At 44.0% G+C, this 22,032-nt stretch overlaps 2 protein-coding genes and 1 pseudogene across 2 annotated transcripts; 1 reads left to right on the top strand and 2 right to left on the bottom strand.

The window, feature by feature from the left end:
- Positions 1-1,514: 1,514 nt before the first annotated feature.
- On the top strand, positions 1,515-4,573 carry LOC127308332 (vacuolar-processing enzyme). The gene is made up of 7 exons (XM_051339125.2): positions 1,515-2,442; positions 2,585-2,749; positions 2,820-2,976; positions 3,067-3,410; positions 3,500-3,700; positions 3,793-3,993; positions 4,150-4,573. The coding sequence occupies exons 1-7, from the start codon at positions 2,263-2,265 to the stop codon at positions 4,303-4,305; spliced, it is 1,404 nt and encodes a 467-aa protein (XP_051195085.1). The 5' UTR covers positions 1,515-2,262; the 3' UTR covers positions 4,306-4,573.
- Positions 4,574-6,720: 2,147 nt separating this feature from the next.
- LOC127308333 (proline-rich receptor-like protein kinase PERK1) lies at positions 6,721-7,866 on the bottom strand. Its single transcript, XM_051339126.2, is given in 6 exon segments — positions 6,721-6,732; positions 7,078-7,330; positions 7,441-7,603; positions 7,696-7,708; positions 7,711-7,746; positions 7,843-7,866. Coding segments are annotated over 6 exon segments (501 nt in total).
- Positions 7,867-7,975: 109 nt separating this feature from the next.
- On the bottom strand, positions 7,976-13,150 carry LOC127310592 (probable LRR receptor-like protein kinase At1g51890; annotated as a pseudogene).
- Positions 13,151-22,032: the final 8,882 nt, after the last annotated feature.

The raw sequence follows: 22,032 nt of genomic DNA, 5'->3' as shown, positions 1-22,032 counted from the left end.
TCAGATCTCTTTTCTCTCTGAAAACTGATTTCAGACATTCTCCGTGTTCTAAGTCATGTTCCTCAGCATTGTTATTTTTCAGTCTATCAGTCTTCATTTCTTTTGGTCTTGTTATTTTTTCTAGAGTCTTTGACTCATTCCTGTGAAGGGGAGCCTTGGAGGGTAAAGTCGTGGAAACAACCTCTTGGAAAAATTGCAAGGAAAGCCTGCATACAATAACTTTAACTGGGCTGAAGGTGAAAAAATCATCCTAGCTTCCGCATCCAAGGGATGCACACGGTATTTTTATTAGATTATTCACAACATCTTACAAGAGCAATACAAAAGACTACACTCAAAGCCACCTTGCTAAACCTACAGAGGGATGAAGGGGGTGATAAAACACCAACTCACATCATCCAAACAAGCAAATGCCTTCCCAAGCCGCTCAATAGCAGGTGATAAGCACATCCAGTCAAGCAGACTCCCAGCGCACGCCAACACACACCACAGAAATCGCTACCGCCGTCTTCCTAGCACCCATCTTCAAGAGGATCACCGCACTGACCTTGCCAGATCTACCGTCGATGTCATCATGACGCTAGACAGCTCCACCATCCCACACGCGTCCAACAGTCCACGCTCGTCTTCGATACCCTGCAGCTCCACGTCGCCGAGAATCATCAACGTCAACATGGTAGATGAACACCACTCCACCAAAGATCCACCTCCATCCAGCCGCTGCTCCAAAAATGATGCCCCAAGAGGTAGAACGACGTAGGAAGTGCCATCATCATTCGATCTGGGAGACCTGGATCTAGGGATTCCCCCGGAGCAGCACGAGTGAGTAGCCACAGACTGCGACGACGATGCCTTCAAGAAGGAAGCGACGCTTAATGCCACCATCGCCCGCCAATCGTGGCACGGTTTTCATCGACAGCCGCTAGTCCCCAACTCAGCAAGAGCTAGCGGAGAGGCCAGTAAAGATGATGCATTCGCAAGGGAACAACGCCAATAGCCGCCGCCATCATCCGCCAAGAGCGATGTCAAGGCGCGGTTTTCACCGGTGGCCCCTTCACCGCTAGCTCGTCGTCGACTAGATCTTCATCGCCGGAGTAGATGGATCTCGTGATCCGCCACCCCAGCAACCAGCCGACCACCTCCGGCGAAGGAGGAGGCCACCACCACCATGGCCAGGAAAGACGCCCATGGCGTCCTCGTGCCTCGGAACAATCCCAGAAGCCTGCACGAAGTCGGCATCGTTGTCAACGGAGCAGGATGGTCGCAGCCCACCCGATCCCTTCAGGACCTAGATCGGACCCGAACCACCGCTGCCACCCGCCAAAACGATGGAGATCCTCTCCCTCCTCTGGTCGCCGCCGCTCCATGGCACCACCGTCGACAGCCGATACAGATCGCCGTCGCCGGAGACGCGAACCCGCGCCCCCACGCCTGTCGTGGTCGAGGAAATCCGCCGCCGCCGCCACGCCAGGGCTTTGCCCGGCGGCGCCTCAGGCGGCGGCGGCGGGAGGAGGGGAGCCGCTGGGGAGGGGGAGGGGAGTCGCTGGGGGCCGCCCGGCGTGGCACGGTGCCGCCGCGCGGGTGCGGGAGGAGATTGGGTTCGGGCTTGGCACCACACAACCGTCTGTGTGCGATCTTTTGCCCTTGGTTATACGATCGAAGATGTGTCATCAGTGGTTTTCGTTGACTAAGACACTTAATTCTCATAAAATAAGACCTAGTTCTCACTCGACCAAAACCTAGGTGCCCCCTATTTATATTGACAGAAACTCAGGGCTTCAATGTTCGTTACAACCAACGACATCTCCAAAAGGCCTACATGAAAAACCGTGTCAAATGGAGATTATAACAAGGTGACTCTCCAAGCGCTTTTGTCTGAAGTTTGCTCACATACTGACATTTTCTATCCGATCCTTGCCCGACACAGAGCATCAAACCATCCGTAGGTGGCACCAGAGTGCAGCACAACACTAGATATTGCATCTAAATGAATCGTACAAGAACCGGACACAAAAGGTGTCCTACATGAAGTACATTCCTTTTACTAGTATTATACTAGCACTCACTGTCGGATTGAAATAGTGTAGCGGCAATATTGAGTTGCTTTGGAGTCAAGAAATCTGGGAATCCTCCCATGACGCTCCTTGATAGTGGCGTTGTCGATGCCAATGAAGACGACCCGGAGTGTTTATATAACGGCTTGCATTTCTGTTGTTGTACTCACACTCCCAGAGTGCATTCCCAAAACCTTCACTCGTAAGTATGGCACGCCTCTGTTTCCCTCTACTTGTTGTGCAGCTGCTCTTGCTCATCGCCGGTGTAGCCGGCGGGCCGTGGCAGGAGTTCCTCCGCCCACAGTCCGACGTGGACAATGATGTCATCGGGACGCGGTGGGCCGTCCTCATTGCTGGCTCCAAAGGTTTCGAAAACTACCGCCACCAGGTAAGTTCATGATTTTTGTTTTGTCAATTTTCCCGAAGAGACGAAGAGGCTTGTTCAGTACAACAAATCAACAATCCATTCACTGACTTCGTGAAAAGCTGAAAATAGCCGTTAGCAAATTACGTACATTGTCTACTGTCAGGCGGACGTATGCCATGCGTATCAAATCCTGAAGAAAGGCGGGTTAAAAGACGAGAACATCGTCGTCTTCATGTACGATGACATAGCAAACAACTCCGCCAACCCCAGGCCGGGGGTCATCATAAACCATCCCAACGGTAGCGACGTGTACGCCGGAGTTCCAAAGGTACGTCCCGCCGCCATCCTCTTTTACCTCTCGTGTTCCTCGTACTACCTAAGGATGATGTCGGATGCAGGATTACACAGGAGAGGATGTGAACGTGAAGAACTTCCTCGCCGTCCTGCTCGGCGACAAGTCAGCGCTCACTGGCGGCACCGGCAAGGTCATCAATAGCAGCCAGGACGACCACATTTTTGTGTATTACACCGACCATGGAGGTCCAGGGGTGCTTGGTATTTGACTCCTGCACAACATATTCTTCTCGCAATTTGGTGATACTTTGGAGATCGCATGTGTCTGAAGCTAATTAAACCCTTGGATAGGTATGCCAACCTTAAGTGAGAGCCTGTATGCCAATGACCTGGTGGAAACTCTTGTGAAGAAGCACTTGGCCGGAACGTACAAGAGCCTGGTGTTCTACCTAGAGGCGTGCGAGTCCGGGAGCATCTTCGAGGGCCTCCTGCCAGCCAACATCAGCGTCTACGCCACCACAGCCTCAAACGCGAACGAGAGCAGCTGGGCCACGTACTGCCCCGGCGGCAGGGAGGGAGAAGCCCCTCCTCCGGAGTTCATGACCTGCCTGGGTGATCTCTATAGTGTCTCGTGGATGGAGGACAGCGACGTGCATAACCTTCGTAACGAGTCCTTCGAGTTGCAGTACGACAATGTAAGTTTCACCTTCATGTCCAATTGTCCATCCATCATCCGTGCTGAGGGAGATAGAACTCATGATGCTGATCTGTGTTGACCGACCAGGTGAAGAATAGGACGCTCTCCTGGTCACATGTGATGCAGTACGGTGATCTAGGTCTGAATGCTCAGACCCTGGACATCTTCATGGGTTCCTCCGATCCTGCCAACCACAGCGCCACGGTCGGCAGCACAGATAATTCGCTGGGGCAGCTTTCCTCTGCTGTGCACCAGCGTGATGCTGATCTTCTCTACTTCTGGCACAAGGTTAGCATTTCAGTAATCTAAAGAAAGATTTACTCCCTACATGCAAATACATATATGTAAAGCTGGCGAGACATTTTGCATGGGATGGGAAGTACCGGAGATCATCGGACGGCATGTCCGAGGAGGCTCGGAAGGAACTGCTGGAGGTGATGGCACATAGGTCCCGAGTCGACAAGGGCATCGAGCGCATCGGTGGCATCCTTTTCGGCACCGAGGCAGGCCCCCAATTCCTCACTGCCGTACGTCCGACCGGCTGGCCTCTGGTTGATGACTGGGACTGCCTCAAGTCTATGGTGAGTATTATGTGGGTTGTGGTATTCACAGACAAACGGAACAACTTGATAATTGATATTGTGCTTGTGCTGTCAACAGCTTTAATTTTGCTGCAGCTACAGGTAATTTGAGCTGCGACTGATAACTAACCTGTCGTTTCTCCCACATCTGTGAAGGTACGGGCCTTTGAGGAGCAGTGTGGGCTGCTGGGACAGTATGGAATGAAGCATACGCGGGCGTTTGCCAACATGTGCAACGCCGGCGTTGGGCCCATAGCCATGCCCAACCTCGCGTCCAAGGCCTGCGCAGCTTCTACTCCTTCGGCCTTCTGATTAGTCGTAACAAGAACATAAGGAATGGAATGGATTGGTTGCTTCGGTTGTTTGTTTTGACAAAAGTAAGTGAGGCGCTCTAAACAAAAGCGACCAAACGATTCTGAAATAAAGTCATCAACTTGTTGTGCAATCCTTTTCTTTCGAAGTCATAATTAAGTGACAGAGGTCGCCAGGTCATTGATGTCGTCTTAGTATGTTATGTTATTTTTCCGATGGTTGATTGTTGTATCAATCATTGATGTTGCGTGAGTTGTAATACTTCTGCTACCTGAATTTTAATAAAAGGCCGTGTGCATCATCATGATGCAGAAGCCGGGGAATACCCCCATTTCGAAAAAAAAGAGGTCGCCAGGTCGGGAGAGAAGCGAGAGACCATTACACGATAACACTACCATGGCTAGCAAGCCAGGCCCGCGTTATTGACATTGTCACCGCGTCTTGGTCTTCGGCGCCGGATCGAAGCGGGGGCGGTCGCTGCTTAACACGTTTACTTGATTGTTGATTCCGAGTCCGAATGGCTACCAGGTCATCCTTAATCTGTCCGACTCGTAACCGAAACGACTATGTATATCGTGCATATATTTGTACACGATCGATCAAAGCTGCGCCTCCAACTTTGTACCTGTCTCCCGAACCAAGGCTCCAACAAACCTATCCATCTTCGCCTCTTTGCAAAACAGATCAACACGACAACTCCGGCCATGGAAGACCTCACGCGGCTGCTACCTCCGGACGTGCTCGCAGAGGTCCTCCGCCATCTCGAGTCGCCGCGCCGCCTCGCCGCATCCCGTTGCGTCTGCAAGGCATGGCGCGACGTCGTTGACGCCTGCCATCTGCTGCGTGCGGACCTCCTTCCTCTCTCACTGGCCGGCATCTTCACCCACATCCAAGGCATTGCCCTCCCCAAATACTTCTCGCCGGTCTCATCCGCACACATTGCTCCCTTTGACTACTTGCATGCCCACGGCTTGAAGAGCGTAGAGATCATGCAACACTGCAATGGCCTCCTCCTGCTTGGCCGCAACGACGCAACGGTGCTTAATCCTGCCACACGACAGTGGGCACACCTGCCTTCTCCTCCCCCCATGTGCACGCCGGGCTTGGAAGGAGCCAATGAATTCATAAGCTCTTGCACAATGTATCATCGATGTATCACAGTATGTACCTTGTGTTTGACTCTACAGTATCGCCGGACTACGAGGTCTTTTTAATCAAGCGTGTTCCGTTCTGTTCCTCGCCTGATTGCTATCAGTTGGCTGATTTGGAGATACATGCACGAGAATGGCCACCGTCGACGTTTGTCTTTCTTGTCTTCTCGTCGAGGACAAAGCAGTGGGAGGAGAGGTCATTTGTTCGAGAAGGGGAGGCCGCAGGGACCATCGGCCATATGTTCCAAGTCTTTTTACCCTGTCACTGCTATGCAGCCTACTGGCAGGGAGCACTTTACGTGCACCAACATGATTTTCTTATGAGGTATTTGGCTAACTTGCATCTTAATTAAATACTAGACTAATTATGTTCCGGGGGTTTGAGCCTTTGAGGTGATGCTAATAGTATCATGTTTTATGCATTTTCTTTGTTTTTGCAGAATAACCTTGGCAGATTATAAGTACCAAGTAATTAAGCTGCCCGCAGGTCTTCATGATGACCATTATTTCGGAAAATCGGAGAAAGGAATCTATTGTACATTTCTTTATGGATATGATGGATTACACTATGGATATGATGGCTACGGACTTCGGGTTTGGTTCCTCGACGAATCAACAGGTCATATGAAGTGGGATTTGATATGTGACGTCAACCTTAAGCCTTTGCTGGCCGATTTCCCATGGAAATATGATGATAGGCCCTGGACCTTGCAACATGGTAACGACGATCATGGTGATATGAGCAGAGCACCAACGGAAGAAAAATTCAATTGGGGTTTTGACTACTATGACCCACATGAACCTGGATTTATCCCCCGTCGGTATGCTATTTCACTGCTCGGATTCCATCCAAACAAAGAGGTTGTCTTCTTTCACACGCCGTCCAGAAGAGTAGTGGCATATCATTTTGATAGCTCCAAGATTGAAGACTTAGGGTGCTTACCCACGGAACATCCTGGCGATGTATACATGTCTTTTCCATACACGCCATGCCGTACTGGAGAGTTATCGGATAACTAGGTTAGAAAGGCTGTCAAGATGTGTATTTGGCATATGTTGTTCATGTGATTATACTTTGTACATTTAATCATGCTTTTCCAAGGAATGTCTTGGCCAACGCATGTCCTGTGTGTACATACCATTCTCGATTTGATGGAAACGAACTCCTGTCATGTTCGAAACAATATAACAGCAATATTGTTTCTGGTGGTTCGAAAAAAACAATTATCAGTTAGCACGGAGGGAAATTATCTATCTGAATGAGTCAAAACTTTTTCTGCATCGAAAACAGAACAAAAGTTGCATTGATTCTGGTAGTTCAAAACAAGCATGGTTTGTACCAGAGGAAAATTTCAGCATGGTTGCTGGAAATTAGAAATATTTACATGTTGATTAGTTGAAATAAAAAAAATCATGATTTACATGATTTGTTTCCATAATGTTTTATAGGCTAGTTTCCCCGGTCTGAACCAAATGTTTCCGTCAGATGACAGGAGTTACAGCTATCCTATAGAGGGTTCATCAGTACATTTCATCACCATATTTCTCACTTAACGTGGAGACTTCATCTAAGCATTGCCACTTGCCAGAAATTTGAGAACTTCTTAAAGAGAACAGAGACTTATCGCTTGCAGTGCAGTGCAAGGTCGACAGCTTTTCAGACAGAGTTGATATCATAGTCCCCTCCCATCTTTGTATCCTCAATATTTTCCATGGTACCGTGGTCAAGGCTCTGTTGCACCCACTTGCGGATGTAGATTCTTATACTGTCGCTGATAGGTACGACTGTAAGACGGCCTGTGATGAGCTCCAGGAGGACGACAGCAAAGCTGTACACGTTGCTCTTCTCGGTGATGTGAAAACTGTGGAAGTACCTGAACAATCGGTAGACACAAAGATCCTTAATTTCGATAAAACAATGACAAATGTACGAAATATTTAGTAAGTAGAGGGCATAGGAGAAGGGATGTCGTGCATGACGTACTCAGGATATAAGTAGCCCATGGTACCAACTGGTTCAGTGGTTATATGTGTTTTTGAGTCACCAAAAACCTTGGTCGGGCCAAGATTAGTATTTTTAGCCACAAAATCAGTTGCCATGAGAATGTTCCATGCTGGTTTAAACGTGATGTGCAGATACTCAATATCTGTCATAAAGAAAATACCAAATTGTATTTTTTATACAGTTACATGCATAGAGGAAATCGCGGCACCTGGTAAGTGGCTGCTAGGTCCTAACCTTGTGCAGCATCTCAAGGGAGATCTGAAGACGTTGCTCCCAAGTGACGGTCTACTAGTAGAAGTTGGCTTCGCATGTCAACAAAAGTTAAACATTGGTTAGTTTACAGAATATTTGGGATAAATTCAAAGGACTTCAGTTAGTAACACAGTCGATTTGGGGTGTAAGCATTTCTCTTTTGAGAAAATGTAACATTCCTCTGTAAACTGAATTTCATGATAAGCTGACAGCAGAACAATGGCGCCTAAAAACCTCGATTAGACGATATAGGAATGTATATCTAATACTGCAGGTCCCCTTTGAACAACCGCTCAGATGATCCTGCAGGTCCCCTTTGATCATGTACTCGTAAACAAGAGCCAAATGATTTCTGTCCTTGCAGTAGCCAATTAAGGAAACTAAGTTCTTTTGGTGAATCCTTGTCAAGTGCTGAGCCTGCAATAGCATGCCTGAAAAAGCATGGTATACAATTACCATAAACCATTCTGTACAGATGCAAGAATGAGCAGATAAGTAATAAGACTTTAAAAAGAACGGATGAAGCCTGGTGACCGGGTTCGTGTGGCATCTAGAGGGTGCTCACGTATACACCTAGTCACCAAATCCCCTTAAAAAGAAATAGTAATAAAAGTAGCCCGAGAAAATCGGGAATAGGTGCAGACAAGTTGTTGTGTGACAAATCCCTGGAAACAGAGGAAGATATTGTGAATAAATCTAGTAAGGAATGGGGAAATAAAATGCATTCGAAAGTGCTACTTTCAGCTTCATTTCATGAGTAAATACAAGAGGCAAAAGTATGCAGCTATTCAATGCATGTAAATGGAGAGAATCACGTGCTCTTCCAAATAACACAGTTAGTTTTCAGGAAGTATATTTATTAGTGGACGGTGGAGACAAACGAGCAAAGCACATATCATGTGTCCAGAGTTCCTGTAGGGAGATACAGAGGGTATCATTTTCCCCCCTGAACAAAGAGATACAGATAATACAAGAGTGTCTGTGTAATGCTGTGTAAATTGTTTCAGATATTTCTGGGTAACTCAGTTAGTCCACAAAATGTTAATTCTGTTAATATTATCTGCGCAACAACAAAAAAAAAATTGAGTTGCAAATTTTGCGGATAATGAATATACAATTCAGCCTACTAAAAAAGACAGACCTTTTTTTATACAAGTACATCAATTCCTAGATATACGAAAACATAAAGATGATAGAGAAAGAGGCCACGTGGCCATTTTGCTATTAGTATCAAAAGAAAAAGGCAGGACCACATTAATATCCAAAAAAATAATGATGATAAGTCAGAAACCTACAGATACTGGAGTGTTTTGATATCTCTAAAATTAGTAGAGATGGCCAACTTAGCCAGTACAAAACGAAGAGATAAGCAGGCAAGCTTTAAGATACCAATACATCTCATATTGCAAAGAGGGTCTCTGCTTCTGAACCCTGAATTTGGCGAGAGAATTTTTTTGAGCTTTATATTGTAGAACTGTTTGAATTGTAACCACTAACTGTTGAAACCATCGTTTTTTGGTAACGTGGATACGATGTGTCCACAAGGGAACTGCCGTCAACAACAAATTATGGCAACAAACTCTCTAAAACAAACTTCACCATTACTAGATAAAAAACCTTTCACAAAAAATACTACAAAAATTGGTAGAAACAAATCAACAAGTGTGACATGGAAGTAATCTGGTGGGCACGTGATATCCATGTCAAGAAAACCACCTACGCAACTAATCAACGTAGAAAATGAACGGTTTAAATAGTTTGATGTTGGGAATCACACGGTTTTAGAGTTATTGTTTCAAAAGTGAACTTTTCCCAAGGTTTGCTATTGGAACTTGGAAGTGAACATTTTTCTATTGTTGAAGTACACAAAACCCACAACTCTGTCACTCTAGCTTGTTAGACACTCTGTAGTCTGTACTACTATTGCATCAATAAATTCATAAAATCGCCAGGATCAGTTGCAACCTTAGTTATTTGTTTCACTAAGTACATCTCCGTGGCATTGATGATAGGTGGCAGCTTAGCATTTTTCGTAGAAACAAGTGAGATACTAAAATTTTCCATCCCATCTACAATACCAGAAAAAAACAATTGGTAAATATAGGTATGTTGGCGTGTAAGGTTGGGTGTTCCATGTCTTGTTATTGATAATGATATCAAACTGCGCACCACATTGCTGGGTACGTTCTGCAGCTCAGCCAAGTATAAAACAAAGAAGTTTTTGGAGCTTATGTCCACCAATGTATCAGATGGATCCCACTAGAAATCAATTCTTGAGCTTTTTTTTTTTGAAATGGGAGTTTAGCTCCATTTCGAAAATTAAAAATAGTAGTCCCCTATATGTTGAGCTATTAACAGTTGCTGCATTACGAATAACATATGATGGCACATGGTAGGCACCGCTGAGTTTATTCTGAACGATAGATGTTGTAGATATGTCCATCCAATTCATAACTGCCCTATTTGTTGACCAGATGCGGTCATGGGGGTTCGAGGGGTACCTGTTTAGACCAATGAAAGAGATATGTTTAAATAGTAGGGTTATAGTCCTCTGAACTATTATGGGCTATTATGGAGTGCCCAAAAAGAATAAAGAGCACATTAGAGTGCGGGTGTGCGCTCTATTATGGGCGATTTGGAATGTCGGTAATGATTTTGTTTTTAACAAAAAGAGCTTCCCATCTTTTGTGCAGGTTGTTCCTTTGGTTACCCACTGGATCCATATGTGGTCCTATCTACACCCGGAGGATGTGCGCCAAGACATGGATATTGGGTGCAACCGCTTGGCGACGGTAGCACGGGATTTATACAGCCGGTGTGGATGGCGTTCTGAGAGACAGCTTACATGAAGATCTTGTGGCGCCATGTCTTGTTGATCATTTTTCTTTGGCTTATCCATGTTGAGACTTTGAGTGATCCGTGATTTGTAATGGTCTTGTAACCCGAATCTTTAATAAAATTAATAAAGGGTTGTATGCATAAATTGATGCAGAGGCTGGGGATGCTCCATTTCGAAAAAAAAAGTCCTCTGAACTATTTAGAGTCAAAACAACCATATCTTTATCGGAAACAATACCTTACGGACAAAACTTATACAATACAAGTCTAAAACCAGAGTTTATACTCATTTCTTATAGTCCGCAAGATACTCAGCCACCAAAATTTTACTTCTATCAATGAAGATAGCGGTAACACGGATTTGCGAAGTTAAAATTTGATCACAAAGAATTCTAAGCCGAGAACTAACCTGATTCTTGAATTGTCTGTGGGGTCCAAGTGCATTGATTAGGATTAATCAGCACGAGCGATTGTCTTGCATTTACCTCTGGGTAAAGAGTGGTTCAGTGACCTAAAATCCAGCCCAGATATAAATGGAATTCTGCTCCCTTTGTTTACCAAACATTTGCAGGTAATCAATATGAGACACAACTATGATGTCCATCCAGTTAACTTATCTTGCATCACAAAGATTAACGTCATGCCAGTAGTTTGTTCCCAGGTACAGATCAAAGACGGGAGGTGTATTGAGTCTGTCGTAGTTTCCATAGTAAAAGGGGCCACGAACAAGGTACCTGTTTCTTGTCACCAAGGACCTCAGGGTGTAAAAATCCAATGCGCCATGTGGAAAGAAACGGACATTGACATCATGTTTCGCTGGTTTTATGCAATCTGACGAGACATTGCGGTTTTCTCCTGGGGCAATGAAACCTTAGTCTGATACATATGTTATATCCTTAATGGGATCTAGGTAGGTAGTCTCCAGTGTTCACTGCGATACCGCAATCGATTTTTATGAAACCTGAAAATAGAAAACAAGTTCCAAAGATTTATATCACCAAGGGTTATGAATCGTTAATGTGTGTATCACCAACATGTAAATAAACCTTTGGGGTCACATATGATCACTGCAGGTGCTTCTAACTGCTTGATTTCTGAACAGAAAGATCTGTAAGAAATAAGAATTGGGGACAACATACCTAGATAATCAGGCTGGCCATGGATAAACTGAAAGATGTAGAATAGGATAACTGCAACACGCAGATTCATGATTCTAGCTAATAGAGAGGCAGAGTCTGGCATTTATAAATGTATGAGACTAACAAAAATACGCTTTTACTGTTCTCCTATTCCACAAGTTACAGGTCAAGCAAGTCAATGCACAGCAACCTGGTCGAATATGATATGCTCCAAACAGGAAACTTCTTTTTTGTCATGTAGAAACGGTGCAGCTAGCACATTGTTCCAGCTTTTGTAACTGACACTTTGATTCCTCTGGACTCTGGTGGCATTAGATAGAGGATGTCTTCTCTGTTCCAGCCCTAGCTAACAACTTTCACAATTGGCATATGTTGTAGAGAAGCCAACAAATTCAGATGGAGCCCTACCTGGACAAGGGTGCGCGATAGCACGGCGCGCACCGCCTTTGGAAACCCTGAGGCAATGTTGTCACTTGCAATCCGTGTACGAGCTCACGAAGACACCACCAACCACTCAGCCAGTGGACGGCAGCAAGAAACCAGAGAGTGAAATCGTCTGGTTAATCTCCTCTCCTTGACGTCGGTCTCAGTCTCAGGGGGCATGTTGGCACGCCCTGCGCTTGAGCCGAGGAAGAGTCATTATGTCGAACACCCTGCGCCCACGCCGCCCCGGCGACTGAACCCGACACCAAAGGCAGCACGCACGCGGGCACGTTCCGAGAGGAGAAGAACGAGACTCCCCAAGAGTGACGCGCACGATAGAGCGACCATGGCGGCGCTGGCGTTGGCATATCGCCGAGCACATATCAAGCTCTGCGTCTCGAACAGTGCCACCAGTCCAGCAACCGCAGTGCGGGCATGGGGATTGGGGAATCGAAATGGAACGGAAATGGAAATTTCGCGGTGATGCGGAGTGGAAATGCAACGCGGGGCCAGTGTCATCTCCAAGGGGACGACTTAAATCGAACGTCAAAATGGACACGACCCGTCCGTTTGCGTCGAGCTAATGGTGCGACCGTGTGTCCATTTGCTATGTTCCAGCGGCACGACGTATAATTTTTTCTAAAAAAAAATCATAATTTACATAATTCTAAAAATACAAACAAAAACTTAGAAATTAAGAAGGGCCAATAAGGCCGGTTAAAACCTGTCTACAGCTGCTCATCGTCGCTGACGAGGTCGATGAACTCCGACATCCGCCATGAGAGCTGGTACGCTAGCGGTGGACGAGTAAGGGCAGCCTACGGTGACTGCTGCAAAATCGTCGGCAGAGCAGGAGGCTATGGTGAAGGTGGCCACGGATCCCAGGCCGTTGAAGGAGCAGCAGACAGCGCGTGGGTACGTTTCGGCGTGGCTGGAGGAGTCGCCAGCCTCCCCTGCGCCAGCGACGACTCACGAAGCTGGATGGCGAGGCCATCCCAGATAGCGAGCTGGTCGAGCTCGCTATCGGCTATTGCCATGGCAATGACCTCCTCTTCGCTAACGTCCGGCGGCAGGGTCTCCAGATCTCACGTCGGGTTGCCATCGTCGTTGACGTTGTCTCCGTCTTGGACATAGCCGTCGGACGCGGCCTCATACTCTGCATCGGCGTCCACGACGTCCTTGTCCACGTCGTCGTCGTACTCACCCTCGCCCTCGTCGTCGTCGCCGTCGACGGCGGTGTCGGCGTTGTCGTCCACAACGAGCTCGCGGTTGAAGTAGTCGACGTCGCCGAGGTATCCCGATCGGTGTTCTCATAGGTCGGCCGACAAGATGGCTCGGCGGAGGCGCACCTCGCCACGGCGCTCTCGGCCCTCGCGTGGCACGGGAGGGACCGGCATGCGGCTGGCACTGAGGTACGAGCCTCCTCCCGACAGGCTCGCATCCGGCCATGGCCCGGTTGGTTCTCCTCCTAGAGGCGGCGCGCGAATTCGATACGGACGTACCACCCTACCCGCGGCTTCTTGCCGGATCGCGAGCCACTTGTGTCGTGGTCGTTCTTCGTATTGTGGCACGGCTAACCCTTCCCCATGTTAAAGGACACAGATGCCATCTAGAGAGAGGGTGAATAGGCGATTTAATTTTTTTACTAATATGGCTTAACAAATGCAGAATAAAACTATCGTTTAATTTGTAAAGCACAAGACCTATATAACTAGGGTTCACCTATGTGCACCAACAACTTATGCTAAGCAATACAAGCAACTATGTGATAGCAAGATATATAACTTCAAGCACGAAGGCTGTCACAAAGTAAAGTGCATAAGTAAAGAGCTCGGGTATAGGAATAACCGAGGTGATGCGGAGACAACGATGTATCCATGCTTGTGACGGTAAAGCACACGTCCGTTGGGAACCCCAAGAGGAAGGTATGATGAGTACAGCATCGAGTTTTCCCTCAGTAAGAAACCAAGGTTATCGAACCAGTAGGAGATGAAGATCACGTGAAGGTTGTTGGTGAAGGAGTGTAGTGCGACGCAACACCAGGGATTCCGGTGCCAACGTGGAACCTGAACAACACAATCAAACTACTTTGCCCCAACTTAACAGTGAGGTTGTCAATCTCACCGGCTTGCTGAAAACAAAGGATTAAATGTATGGTGTGGAAAATGATGTTTGCTTGCAGAAAACAAAAGAGAACAATGATTGCAGTAGGTTGTATTTCAGATGTAAAAGAATGGACCGGGGTCCACAGTTCACTAGTGGTGTCTCTCCAATAAGATAAATAACATGTTGGGTAAACAAATTACAGTTGGGCAATTGACAAGTAGAGAGGGCATAACAATGCACATACATATCATGATGACTACTATGAGATTTACTTAGGGCATTACGACAAAGAACATAGACCGCCATCCAGCATGCATCTATGCCTAAAAAGTCCACCTTCGGGTTAGCATCCGCACCCTTCCAGTATTAAGTTGCAAGCAACAGATAATTGCATTAAGTATTGTGCGTAATGTAAACAATACAAATATCCTTAGACAAAGCATTGATGTTTTATCCCTAGTGGCAACAGCACATCCACAACCTTAGGGGTTGCTGTCACTCCCCCAGATTCAATGGACACATGAACCCACTATCTAGCATAAATACCCCCTCTTGGAGTTACAAGTATCAACTTGGCCAGAGCCTCTACTAGCAACGGAGAGCATGCAAGATCATAAACAACACATATATTATAAATCAATAATCAACTTGACATAGTATTCCATATTCATCGGATCCCAACAAACACAACATGTAGCATTACAAATAGATGATCTTGATCATGATAGGCAGCTCACAAGATCTAAACATGATGGCACAATAGGAGAAGACAACCATCTAGCTACTGCTATGGACCCGTAGTCCAAGGATGAACTACTCACGCATCAGTCCGGAGGCGGGCATGGTGATGTAGAGCCCTCCGGTGATGATTCCCCTCTCCGGCAGGGTGCCGGAGGAGATCTTCTGAACCCCCCGAGTTAGGGTTGACGGCGGCGGCGTCTCTGGAACTGTTCTGGTATTTTGGCTCTCGGTACTAGGGTTTTCGGGGACGAAGGAATAAATAGGCGAAGGGGCAGCGTCGGGGGAGCCAGGGGGCTCCCTCCCCACGTTACGGCGCGGCTGTGGGCCCCCCGTGCCGCCTGATACGTCTGCAACGTATCTATAATTTCTGATGTTCCATGCTAGTTTTATGACAATACCTACATGTTTTGCTCACACTTTATAATGATTTCATGCATTTTCCGGAACTAACCTATTAACAAGATGCCGAAGTGCCAGTTCTTGTTTTCTGCTGTTTTTGGTTCCAGAAAGGTTGTTCGGGCAATATTCTCGGAATTCGACGAAACAAAGGCCAAACATCTTATTTCACCGAGACGGACCAGGACACCGAAGGGGAGCCGGAGAGGAGGCCCAGGGCCCCCAGACCATAGGGCGTGGCGGCCTGGAGGGGGGGCGCGCCAGCCTATGAGGAGGGAGCCTCCTGGCCCCTCCGACTCCGCCTCTTCGCCTATATAACCCCTCTTGACCTAAAAACTCGATACCAATTGACGAAACTCCAGAAAGACTCCAGGGACGCCGCCGCCATCGCGAAACTCCGTTTCGGGGGACAGAAGTCTCTGTTCCGGCACGCCGCCGAGACGGGGAATTGCCCCTGGAGTCATCTCCATCGACACCACCGCCATCTTCATCGCCATCGCTGTCTCCCATGATGAGGAGGGAGTAGTTCTCCCCCGAGGTTGAGGGCTCTACCGGTAGCTATGTGGTTCATCTCTCTCTCCCATGGTGTGATCTTTATGTGATCATGAGCTTTGTATCACTATTAATCTATGTGCTACTCTAGTGATGTTATTAAAGTAGTCTATTCCTCCTCCATGATGTAATGTTGACAGTGTGAGCATCATGTAGTACTTGGCGTAGGTTATGATTGTAATCTCTTGTAGATTATGAAGTTAACTATTACTATGATAGTATTGATGCGATCTATTCCCCCTTTCATAGCTATTGTTGACAGTGTGTATGCTATGTTAGTACTCGGTCTAAATTGCAACGGTCTATTATGCACTCTAGAGGTTACTTTAATATGAACTCCGGAAGTTGTGGAGCTTGTTTACTTCGGCTTGAGGTGTGCTTTTGTAGCCCTACACAATGAATGATGTTTGTTATCCAACAAGAGAGTGTAGAAAGTAGCATTTATTTATTCAGTTATGTGATCAATGTTGAGAGTGTCCACTAGTGAAAGTAGGATCCCTAGGCCTTGTTTCTAAGCATTGAAACACCGTTTCCAACAAGTTCTGCTACATGTTTGCTTGCTGCCATTTTTATTTCAGATTGCAATTACTACTTACAATCATCTATATTACTTGTATTTCACTATCTCTTCGCCGAACTAGTGCACCTATACATCTGACAAGTGTATTAGGTGTGTTGGGGACACAAGAGACTTCTTGTATCTTAATTGCAGGGTTGCTTGAGAGGGATATCTTTGACCTCTACCTCCCTGAGTTCGATAAACCTTGGGTGATTCACTTAAGGGAAACTTGCTGCTGTTCTACAAACCTCTGCTCTTGGAGGCCCAACACTGTCTACAGGAATAGAAGCGTGCGTAGATATCAAGCTATTTTCTGGCGCCATTGCCGGGGAGGTAAGGTAAAAGGTATTCACATCCTCCGACTACTAAGCTATTTCCTAGCACTGTTGCCGGTGTGTGAGTGCTTGAAGCTATTTCCTTTAGATCCTGCAATTGCATATTTTTGTTTCTTGTTTTCATTTTTCACTAGTTAGGCATAATGGAAAATAACAGTGAGCTTTTTAATCTATTTCCTGAAATAAGACATGAATTATGTGATGCGAAAATTAAAAAACCTATGGAACCTTATTTGCATGCTAGTAGCAATGTTATTAGTATGAACGCAATTACTGCTAATGCTATGGAGAAGTCTAAGCTTGGGGAAGCTAGTTTTTGTGATCTTTTTAGCTTCCCATCTTTAGGGGAGAAAATTTGCTCTGATAATACTTTATCTCCCATATGCGATAACTCTAATGATGCTTGTGATATTTTAAATCCACCTACTGAAAGTATTCCTTTCAAGATACCCATGAAAATTATTGAACGTGTTATGGATAACCGCTATGAAGGGGATGGAACTGTCCATCCTGGAGATCATTTACTGTTTTTGCATGAATTATGCTGGTTATTCAAGTGTGCAGGTATCTCTATGGATGAAGTGAGAAAGAAATTATTCTCTATGTCGCTGTCTGGTAAAGCGGCGCATTGGTATAAATTGCTGAAGAATGGTCGATCTATTGGTTGGGAAGAAATTTTACCTCTCTTTTATTCAGAATTTTATCCTCCTCATTAAGTGCATATTGATAGGAATTACATTTATAACTTTTATCCTCGTGATGGAGAGAGTATTTCCCAAGCATGGGGGAGATTGAAGTCATTAATGCTCAAATGTCCCATTCATGAGCTCCCCCGTAATGTTATTATTAATAATTTTTATGCAAGGCTTTCAGGACACCACAAGGACTATCTAGATGCCTGTTTGGAGGGATCTTTCACAAGCAAGGATGTTGAAGCTAGATGGGATCTTCTTGAAAGAATTCAGGAGAATACTGAAGATTGGGAGAATGACAAAGGTAAAGAATCATGTATAAATTATGATTATGAATGCATTGAAACTTTTATGGATACTGATAAATTTCGAAATATGAGTGCTACTTATGGTCTTGACTCTCAAGTTGTTGCAAATCTTTATAAAGCTTTTGCCTCTCATTTTGAATTGCCTAGGAAGAATTTTGATAAGTATCATGAACCTTTTAAAGACGCTTGCATGAAGGATGAAACTGTTATTAATGATTGCAATAAACATGCCCAAACTTCTGAAAATTCTATTTCTTATAAGCATGTTAATTTTTGTGGAATGCATAGACCTTGTGGAATTAATCAAATCGAAAATGAATATTGTATCCATCATAGGAATGAAAAAACTAGAAAGTGGTCTAGGGCTCTAAATGATCTTGGTAAAAAGGTTTGTGCCATCTATCCTTTTATTTGTGAATTTTGCCATAGAGTGGGTCATTTTAATTTTCAATGCTCCTCCAATGATAATTCGAACCCCATGAGTGCTACAAATTTGTATTGTGATGATGAAATCCTTCTTAATCAGCATGATGAACTTACTTTATTTTTGGGGTGTGAAGAGTTATCAAGAAAAATCTCTTTGTTACATATGAGTGATCTTGATATTGATGATGTCCTGCATGGGTGTCTTTCTTATTACATTAATAATTGCCATACATAGGGAATGGTGTTTTGGCACATGGGAGCATATGCTCCCTTTATTTTGAAATGCATGTTACATATATTTTGTAATTTCAAAAAATTGAAACGAAAAATTCAAACGTACATCTTCACGTGCTACACGCTCACAAAGTTATTTCATAAAAATCCGACTTGTCGTGTGACGTGTGTAAAAAAGACAAAATACAATTCTGAAAATAAGGCTTTTCAGGAGATAAATTTTCTCTTTTTTACACAGACCACAAAACATATTGGTTCCTCGCGAAACTTGACGAACGTACGTATATTGTGGAGATGTACAAGTAGAATTTTTTGACAAAATTTTTCGACATTTCGAAATATAATTTTTTTTATAGAGGGAGCATATGCACCCGGGAGCCGAATTGAATTTCCGCCATACAAATACTTACATACAGAATATCTTAGAAGATGACACTTTGCCAAAATATGATAGGACCGCTGTGTGTTTTAAACTTATTAATGAAAAGGAGGAATCCTCCCAAGTTTCTTCTATTGTTTCTGGAAATAAATCAGGTTCTGTGGAAAAGCCTCCCTTCAAGCCTCTTACTCCTAAAGAAGGGAACGAGGAGAAGGAAAAGAACAAGAAGAAGGGAACGAAGAAGAAGAAGAAGAGGGGAAATAAAAAGAAAGAGGTAACGACATTTCCCCGCGTGTATGAGATAACGATAGGTAACCGTAAGTATGTTGCTCCTAATGATTATTATGATAATGAATCTGAGTACAATGATCTTCCTATGTCCTTTACCTACATTAGTGATCATGATTTAGAAGAGCACACTACTTTTGATATTGAAGATCTCTGGGAAACTAATTCTGAAAATGATTATGTTAATAATTGCCATAGTATTAGTACTATCCATGCTTCCTCCCATAATGATATAGAAAACTCTAAGCTTGGGGATGAGGTGTTTGAAAATCCTTTTGCTACTGATGATTATATGTTTGATACATCTCCTTCTAGTAACGATGATGGTAAGGTTACATATGAACATACTGTGGAGGATAACTATTCTATTTCTTATGATTACACTATGCCTCCAATCTTTGACAATTATTATAAAGAATGCTATGATATAGGTTATAATTACCCTTATGAAACTTGTCATAGTTATGATGGGATTGCCAAAAACAATTCCCTTAGTATGCAACTTGTTTACCATGTTCAAATTCTTGATAATGATCCTGCTCCAATTACTATTAATGAGAAGAATTCTTCTTATGCCAAAATTAATGATACTTTTATGCATATGAACCATGATAAGAATGTTTTAAGTGATGAGTATATTGTTGAGTTTGTTCATGATGCTACTGAAAGTTATTATGAGAGAAGGAAACATGGTTATATGCATCTTAATAATATTAAGTTTCCCCTCTTTATGTTTAGAATCTTGAAGTTGCGCTTGTGTTGCCTTTCTATGATTGTTGCATTGTGCTTACATGACTTGTTTATTTACAAGATTCCTTTTCATAGGAAGTGGGTTAGGCTTAAATATGTTTTGAATTTGCTTCTTGATTCTCTCTTTTACTTCAACTCTTATTTCTTGCGCGAGCATCATTAAAATCACTGAGCCATCTTAATGGCTATAAAGAAAGCACTTCTTGGGAGATAACACATGTTTTTATTTTGCTACTGTTTTGTTGTTTCTTGGAAGTTTTTACTACTGTAGCAACCTCTCCTTATCTTTATTTTATTGCATTGTTGTGCCAAGTAAAGTCTTTGATAGTAGGGTTGATACTAGATTTGGATTACTGCGCAGAAACAGATTTCTTACTGTCACGAAATTGAGCAGCCCCGTCTGTAGGTAACTCAGAAAAATCTGCCAATTTACGTGCGTGATCCCCAGATATGTACGCAAGTTTCATTCAATTTGAGATTTTTCATCTGAGCAAGTTAAGTGCCCCAGAAAAATTCGTCTTTACGGACTGTTCTGTTTTGACAGATTCTGCCTTTTATTTCGCATTGCCTGTTTTGCTATGTTTGATGGATTTCTTTGTTCCATTAACTTTCAGTAGCTTTGAGCAATGTCCAGAAGTGTTAAGAATGATTATGGCACCTCTGAATATGTGAATTTTTGATTATGCACTAACCCTCTAATGAGTTTGTTTTGAGTTTGGTGTGGAGGAAGTTTTCAAGGATCAAGAGAGGAAGATGATACAATATGATCAAGAAGAGTGAAAATTCTAAGCTTGGGATGCCCCCGTGGTTCATCCCTACATATTTTAAGAAGACTCAAGCATCTAAGCTTGGGGATGCCCAAGGCATCCCCTTCTTCATCGACAACTTATCAGGTCACCTCTAGTGAAACTATATTGTTATTCCGTCACATCTTATGTGCTTTACTTGGAGCGTCTGTGTGTTTTATTTTCGTTTTATTATTTTCATTCTCTGAATAAATCCATGTGTGGGAGAGAGACACGCTCCTCTTTTTCATATGAACACTAGTATTTTTTGCTTTTACTTTTAATGTTCATGGCGAAGGTTGAAACCGCTTCGTTAATTGCTATTTGGTTGGAAACAGAAAATGCTTCATGTGGTAAATGGTATATGGCCTTGAATAATTTGATACTTGGCAATTGTTTTGAGCTCTCTTAGATCATGTTTAAGCTCTTGCATCATGTACTTTGCACCTATTAATGAAGAACTACCATAGAGCTTGTTGAAATTTGGTTTGCATGATTGGTCTCTCTAGAGTCTAGATATTTTCTGGTGAAGTGTTTGAACAACAAGGAAGACAGTGTAGAGTCTTATAATGCTTGCAATATGTTCTTATGTAAGTTTTGTTGTACCGATTCATACTTGTGTTTGCTTCAAACAACCTTGCTAGCCAAAGCCTTGTACTGAGAGGGAATACTTCTCGTGCATCCAAATCCTTGAGCCAAAAACTATGCCATTTGTGTCCACCATACCTACCTACTATGTGGTATTTCTCTGCCATTCCAAAGTAAATTACTTGAGTGCTACCTTTAAAATTTCATTCCTTGTCTTTGCAATATATAGCTCATGGGAAAATAGCTTAAAAACTATTGTGGTATTGAATATGTTGCTATGTATCTTATTTCTTATAAGTTGCTTGTTGAGCGGTAACCATGTTTCTGGGGACACCATCAACTTTTTACACTTTTGTTGAATATCATGTGAGTTGCTATGCATGTTCGTCTTGTCTGAAGTAAGGGCGATTTATCATGATCAAATGGTTTGAGTATGCATATTGTTAGAGAAGAACATTGGGCCGCTAACTAAAGCCATGAATCATGGTGGAAGTTTCAGTTTGGACACTAATCCTCAATCTCTTATGAGAATATTATCTGTTGTTGAATGCTTATGCATTAAAGAGGAGTCCATTATCTGTTTTCTATGTTGTCCCGGTATGGATGTCTAAGTTGAGAATAATCAAAAGCGAGAAATCCAATGCGAACTTTCTCCTTAGACCTTTGTACAGGCGACATAGAGGTACCCCTTTGTGACACTTGGTTGAAAGATATGTTATGCAATGATAATCCATGTAAATCCAAGCTAATTAGGACAAGGTGCGAGCACTATTCGTATTC

This window comes from Lolium perenne, chromosome 6 (genome assembly GCF_019359855.2).
Source record: "Lolium perenne isolate Kyuss_39 chromosome 6, Kyuss_2.0, whole genome shotgun sequence".
In the NCBI taxonomy this organism is placed as follows: domain Eukaryota; kingdom Viridiplantae; phylum Streptophyta; class Magnoliopsida; order Poales; family Poaceae; genus Lolium; species Lolium perenne.
Note: the sequence above shows the minus strand (reverse complement) of the source record. Positions and strands in the feature narration are given on the sequence as shown.

Bases quoted from the DNA above. Each gene is read 5' to 3' on its own strand.
- LOC127308332 (XM_051339125.2), top strand. From the start codon at position 2,263: ATGGCACGCCTCTGTTTCCCTCTACTTGTTGTGCAGCTGCTCTTGCTC. The intron at 3,411-3,499 runs GTAAGTTTCACC...TTGACCGACCAG, and splicing joins TCGAGTTGCAGTACGACAAT to GTGAAGAATAGGACGCTCTC. The intron at 3,994-4,149 runs GTGAGTATTATG...ACATCTGTGAAG, and splicing joins GGGACTGCCTCAAGTCTATG to GTACGGGCCTTTGAGGAGCA.